The sequence below is a fragment of the Labrus bergylta genome, chromosome 5 (genome assembly GCF_963930695.1).
Source record: "Labrus bergylta chromosome 5, fLabBer1.1, whole genome shotgun sequence".
In the NCBI taxonomy this organism is placed as follows: domain Eukaryota; kingdom Metazoa; phylum Chordata; class Actinopteri; order Labriformes; family Labridae; genus Labrus; species Labrus bergylta.
The window spans coordinates 9165241-9172535 of NC_089199.1; the positions used below are offsets into that span (position 1 = coordinate 9165241).

General features: G+C 40.4%; 1 protein-coding gene across 2 annotated transcripts in view; it reads right to left on the reverse strand.

The window, feature by feature from the left end:
* Nucleotides 1–6437, reverse strand: part of col2a1b (collagen, type II, alpha 1b) — a 47977-nt gene extending 41540 nt beyond the window's left edge. The window contains exons 1-4 of one of the 2 annotated variants that reach the window (XM_020636732.3): nt 6120–6437; nt 2297–2506; nt 789–805; nt 273–305 (exon numbers count right to left, since the gene is read on the reverse strand). In XM_020636732.3, coding sequence (XP_020492388.1) covers nt 273–305; nt 789–805; nt 2297–2506; nt 6120–6213 — 354 coding nt within the window. In that variant the 5' untranslated portion in view covers nt 6214–6437. The remainder of the gene's footprint in view (nt 1–272; nt 306–788; nt 806–2296; nt 2507–6119) is intronic. The other variant, XM_065954687.1, reaches the window with a different exon arrangement.
* Nucleotides 6438–7295: the final 858 nt, after the last annotated feature.

Here is a 7295-nt window from a genome sequence, read left to right on the forward strand (position 1 = left end):
TACAATAAAATATCTTACAGAAATACTGTCGCAGATTCCACTTCTCAGAGTACAAATGTCCACTTAAATAACATTTTCGGTTGAGATGGTGTATGTTTCTGTTTTAGTTTTGATACTTTTAATTAAAATAAATGTTGTGAATTCACCTTCAAGATGTCTCAAAGTGCTAATGGAGATTTTCTAACACTAGAATAAGTTAGAAATCAACTATTGCAAAGAGCAACAACGAGAAATGTAAGTTATATTGTTTGTTCTGTGTGGTGTCAACTTACATCGGTAATGTCTCCGGGTTCACCTTTCTGACCCTGATGTTGTAGGGACAGAGAATAAAAACAAAAACATGTTGAAATTACAACAACAACAAAAAATTCAAACTGTTTTTCAAATATCTGATAAGTTAATACCCAAGTCCCTGAGAGAGCATCTACATACAGTATCACAACTTATGGGAAATGAGCAATTATAAGGTAGATGGGAAATGACAAAATAATAAGTAGCCCTTCAGTATTATTAGTCACATAAATATAGCATACAGTGTCTAGAGTGGAATAACCGTCATCCATACAGCATCAAAGGGTGATCTAAATCCATAAACAACAGGCCGTGCATCACTATCTGTCTTGGATTGATACTCATTTAACTGCAGGTGCTTGAGATCTACACACAAACACACACTCAGCGAAATCCTGATCACACTCACACACACACACACACACACACACACACACACACACACACACACACACATCCTCACAGACAGAGCATCTTAGTGTCATGCAGTGTCTCACCTTGGCTCCGGGTGCTCCTGTTTTGTGGTCAGGTGGATTAGAGGGGAGAAACACATCACAGTTAGCGAATGCATTGCACACAAACAATCCAATCAGAGTTAAACTGAATATTTCACAGACACCCAGAGAATCAATGTGTGCTGATAGACAATTACTCTTCCCTAAACTAAACTAGTGTGCTAATACCACCACCAAATTACTATATGTAGTTCCCAAAGAGCCCATTAGGATTAATACGTGTTGGTTGAATCACCATCTTAAGAGCTCCAAGCAGAAGCAAAGCAGCTTGAGGTAAAAGAAAGCAACAGCATTGGAATAACCTTAAATCTTGTTAAAGGCCATGGTTTGATATCTTAAAGTTGCAAAGCTGTCTTAAAAGCACTGGTCAGTAGCATTACTGATACAGTATAAGTTTGCATATTATTATTAAGGTTGAGCTGGGTATCATTCAGATTAAATGTGATGTTTTCTAATAGTGCCTGAATGATACACACTTGTCAGTGCTAATGCCAAAACCGTATATTTCTTCTAGTTTTTCTGCATCATTTCACACTAATTACCATACTTATCTAGTGTCAGGTATTGTCTCAATTCAGGTAGCCAAAAGCTTGGTCTAAAACCAGCAAGATTGTGATTGAAATCTAGAACTAGCCAACCAAAATAAAATGTTAACAAGATTATGAATCTGAAATACATTTATTGGCAACATTCAGTACCTAATACTCTGTGATCATGACACATTTTGGTCAATTTGAGATAGATATGAGGTTTGATAGCTAGCCCTGCAAAGGTAGTATAACTACAAATGTTGGTTTGAATGTAACATTCTGCTTTCAAAGCACTAGACTTTGTCTTGAATGGAAGAAGGGCATTTTTCTTACAAAGCATTTAAATCAAAAAGCATGCATTACAGCAAACAGTGACACTTCTGATTTCATCAATGCTCCTCAGCCAACTCTGTTTATGTTTCCAAGATCTGAGCCACTAAGCTCCTTATAGATCAGGCGACCATTTGGTGAAAAGCTCCTTTAAAAAACAAAAAAAGACACAGTGGAGTGTCGCAGTTTTTCTAGCCATCAGATCTGCAGAAATCCACAGAGAGGATATCAAGTAGAAATGCGAGGCTGTGTCTGCCTGACTGAGGTATTTCCTTAATGACTCCCACATGTTTTCATCATACTCAGCAAAGGAGAGATGATTCAAACAAGATGGGGCCAAGGTGAGCCAGCCATAGAAAAATGGCAGATTGGTAGCATATCACTGAAATCTGCTCAGATGTGTCACTGTTGGCTTTTATTTCTGATCATTTGTTTGTTTTGAGGATGGAGAATTGTATTAAAATCAAAGGTTGGCACATAAACAGCCTGATTTAAAGCATTAAAGAGGTTTCATCTGCACCTGACACCAACCTTTGATTTATACCAAACTCTCATTTTTTCCCCAAAATAAACAACACAATCATGCAGAGTAATTTATTTATGAGAGGTGGGAGATAAATAAATTACGACCGATGGGTGGAGATGGGTCAGCAGCACAGATGGGGCAACACTCTCCAAATGGGATTTCAGGTTTGGGGCAGTCTTTTAGCTCCTCGCAGAGGATTTCATCACACAGGACCATTCCAGTGTCACACACACAGATGCGACAAGGCTCTGGTTTCCAGACATCCTTGTCGCTATAACGCTGTCCGTCCTGTACACAGCTAGTCCCATCCTCCTCTGTGTGTGCGGCCATTGTTAGGGACACACACAGAGGCCAGGGCAGGTGGATCGTGGGAGGAAAAAGAAGATTATGCATCAGGTATGAATAGCAGTCACTGCAATTTGTTATTTATAAACAACAACTATCGTATATATTGTCAATCTTTACACATCTTTGAGATTCAGAGCAACCTTCATAATGTTTTGTTGTTGTGGGAAACAGTGCAATAACAGGTGCTCCAAAGGGTTAACACAATGTCAGTGCTGCAAATCTTTCAGCTAAATTAAAAATAAACCAAAAACGTTTTTACATATATACAAATTTTATTTGATATCTATAGAAATAAATATTATTGGACAGGTTAGAATTTACAGTTGTGTGCAGTGGCAGATATACAAACACAAAATAAACTGTGGTCTTCTACTTCTCAATGGTGGGTCAGAAAGATATTGATGACTAGATTTACACATCTAGATGTTAACTTGTGAATACCATCCCTGTAAATAATGAACAAAGAAGTATGGGCTGCTACTAAACTTTATTTTCAGTCAGGTTTTTTTCTGTTATTTTCTTCAAAAATGGTGACTCAAAATAGTCATAGCAAATGCAAAGTGTCTATGTTGGTATCTCAAAGGGATGTGTGCAAATAGCTTGCTGCAGTAGATACAGTTACATTTCAATCTCAAATACTTCTGTTTTCAAAGATTATTTTTTTCCAGAATGTAAGGACCAGCAAGGTTTTTTGCTTTAAAAAATAGTGAAATGAAGGTCTGACCAAATTATTTTTTGTCACAAATAGCTTTTTCAACTTATCATTGTCACACTATAGCTTACATAAACCCCAACTTCTCTTTCCAAAGCCAGCATTTCTATCCCGGGCCCTAGCTCTATCCTCTGATTGGAGTCTACATCTTGACTGAAATGCAGGCCACAATATCATTAACTGCCAGTTAAAAAACAAACAAACAAACACAAATTCATGTGAAATCATTCACCCTACATAAACAACACTGAGTCTACTTAATGAAAACAAAAGCATGCAACCTTCCAACTAGCCACTGAGTGGCAGTGTAACATCACAGTGAGGCTGAGCGACACCTGCAGGAAATGTCCACTAACTTCACAGGAGCTGCCAATGTGCCTGAATTCCTCGACAAGTTAAATATAGGGCGAGTTTACATTGCGGGAGACACCCTCATTTACTGCAACAGAGACAGACTTTGCATTCAGTACATGAAGAATGTTTGGATTTTTTTTCTTTTTCAGACCACAACTTGGCAAAGAGAACCGAGCAGAACGTGATGGAGGTGAGGCATGTTTCAATACAGGTACTGTACCTGGTTTCAGCAATCAACTCAGTAATTAGCCATATCCCTGATCATTTTCCAGTCTGGCAGCTCACTTCAAAGTCAACAGCTGCTGAAAGAAAGGCTCTGATTGAAGCTGCTGAACCTGCACCTTATGGGTGAAAGTGGTTAACACACCAAAAGAAAAGGCCTGAGGGTCCAGAGTGCAGAGTGTGAGTAAGTACAGTAGCTATATTTACCTTTGAGCACTGCTTAAGTCTAGGTAACCTAACGGACCCCCGCAGCAATGAATGAGCTCTTTCTGGAGAGGGGACAGAGCCGGCAATTCACAAACTACTGCCTTGTTTAAACATAGGGCACATTTTAAACCCCCCATCTGGAAGCCATAGCTGCATCAGATGCCAATTCAAACACAAGGTAAAAAAAGAAAATGGTCAGCTTTCACGCACATACCTCGCAGGTTTGACATTTACTGTTTCAGGCCCGTCAAAAGACTGCACCTGTCTTTTCACTGGCTCTGATATGAAAGATTCTCCACTGATACTCTGGGACAAGAGCTCCTCTGTGTATGACTGATAGAAAGCTGGCTTTTCATCACTGAGGATAATTTGTTAGTCCCCTCTCTTGAGTGTTGGCAGCCATACTGCTTTTCAAGGGAGTCAAATGAACAATGAACATAGTAAAGTGAACCCAGGTGTACTTGGAGGATAGTAGACTAAACTCTTTGACTGCTTTTTGTTACTTTTGTGCATCTCTTATTTCTGACTGATGAGCTTCATGGCCTTCCTCTGTCAATCAATGGTCACTCACTTGGGCTCCAAACTAACCCTGGTCCCCTCTGAGTGACTAAGGATCGTTGAGCTTTCTTTACTGGGGTCACAATCAGACCTCTTTGTCACTTCAGCATCTCACAGCGAAAACGCTGAGGAAAGAAGGGCTCACATTATAACCAGGGGCCTATTTCTCTGAAAGGGTAACCTGAGACTTGCAATTGCTTTGGCACGAGTTTACCCCTCTTTTTCTCTTTCTTCCTAGAAAATACACATTTTCTTTGCTTTCAAAGCTTGGTTGGCTTGACTTTTTGTGCCCTGAAAAGACTGCACCTTTCAGAATAACAATAACTAAGTCCCCTCAGTTTTATATTTTTCCAATCACCTCTCTCTCTTGCACCTTGGCTCTGTCTCTCTCCGGGCTGACTGTCACAGCTTATGGCTAATCTTTTAAGCAGATGGAAATGCTGAAATCATATGGAACATTATTTCTGGCCTCTGCTACTGGCGTACCTTCCATTTCAATTGTCTCTGGTGAATACTAAAATCAATAACTATGATGAATTCTCCAATTTTTTTCAAGAAAGCTGTCGAGAGAGCGGGAGAGAGAGAGAGAGAGAGAGAGAGAGAGAGAGAGAGAGAGAGAGAGAGAGAGAGAGAGAGAGCGAGAGAGCACAGAGTCTGCAGGTATAGAGAATAACACAAGGGCCATGTCATTCTTGATGGGGCTAATATTAAAAGATCTCTCAAAAAAAAGTAACACAATTCTTGGTTATCCGTACACCTTTCTGCCTCAACAAGCCAGGATTTGTCTGGATGCCCTCTGACAGCAAAGGAATGTGAACACTTTTCACCACAGGCCCTTGAGCCTGGCCACCTCTCACTTATTGCCCATCCCCTCCCCCTCTCCCCCCTCTATAGTAAGTGAATCTGCAGCTAAAAGAAGAGCCTGTCAGGGCTCCTAAAGCACCCACAGGTGTCCAGCATCTTGACCTGAGAAAGGAGGGGGAGGTAGAGGATAAGACATTAGGATCCACGGTAGTGGATCAAATTCGGTGTCTAGGTGATTTTAAAACTATATCTGAGAATGAGAACCCTCAACGAGAATGAATACATTTGTTAAATAAAAAAAAACAAAAAAACTCCATACAGGTAAGAAATCACACGGCTCATTCTCTGTGCGCGTTATTTTGCGTAAACACTGTCCCACTTTTACGCACGTCCACAACTCTAATAAATTAAGTTTTATCAAACTCCAAAGACACCGAAAGATCCAACTCTTGGTAGAAAGAAGATCCATAACCATAAGATAACTTTTCATGCAACAGATAATACAAAATTTCATGAACTTTTTTGCGCGTAAAAGGTGCGAGAGAAAAACCAAATCGCTCCAAGCTCCAAAACAATCGCTCAACAGTTCAAAGTCCAGGTGCTTATATCTTAACGATAATCCTATTTCAGAGTAATCTGACGTGGAATAGCATCCGCTCTCTATATGCACCGTATTGCAGCTTTTATTCATTGTAGTAAAGTATAATAAAAGTGTCACTTACGGTCCTCCTCCCCCTGACATCTCACCACGGCTAATAGACAAACTTGGGCTGCTACAAGTAGCAGTAGAGTCCTGGAATCCATAAAGCTGAACATGTCTAAATATTAGACATGCAGGGCCCTTTAGGGAGAATTAATGTAGCGTTGGCTTCTCTCAGTATTTAGTGTGTGGTTCCAAAAGTTACAAAAGCCGAATCGTTCGAAATTACCCTTCCCAAAAAGAAAAACGGATGGAGGAATCCAGCGGCAGGACCCAGACCTGCAGCACAAACTCAGCACCGACCACTTCGGGCCTGACGCTGTAGTTTTATGTCCCGGCTGCCTTCAATGAATCTTCGTATATTCCCAAATATCAGGCCGGCCCCTTACCCCCTGTCAGGCTGAAATCTGAGCCCCGCTTCCCTCCCATTCTGTCTCCCAGGTTTCCATCATTGCCGTCCCAGACCACTCCTCTCCACACGTGCTGCTACTGAACCCAAAAAAAACCCCCTGAAACTTGCTTCCCCCTAACTTCGGTGCCCTCCCCCTTTCTCGCCTTCCTCCTCCCGCCCTGTTCATAGAAAGCATAGCGACGTCAGAAGCACTTCGTTACGCTAATTGAAGGCGCTTCATTATTTTCTCTGAGAAGTCTGCACAGACCTAACATGCATACCCTGACAGAAAGGAAAGTTTAATAGCTGTTGTAGCTTGTCCCAAAAATGTATCTATAATTAGACGCTATTATTTTACCTCAAAAGTGGTGATTGTTCATCAGACAGTGCTCTCAGATGTGAGTGCACCAGACATAATTATACTGTTAGGCACAACAGAAAAGACACAAACCTGTCAATTTAAATTAAGAGTATAGGTGAAACAACTTTATAATAAAAGTAAACATCACTTATAAGCACTTTAATATGCAGGGCTTACATCACTCTAATAGTTTAATGTAAAAAGTGTTTTGAAGAACCAAAACTCTTGATGCTTCACACATCTATGAACAGTGTTAGCAGGTAGTTCATTTCCTCTGCCTGCTCATTCAGTAATCCTGAGCCATGAGCTTCAAGAGCACTTGTTTATTGTTTTATTTTGATAATCATTTTAACTCTGAAGTCACTTTCTCTGAAATAATTTGCCAGCCTCAGCTTCTTAAATGTGATCTTGCTTTGCTTTTGTAAGGTATGCTGTAAAGCTGTTGG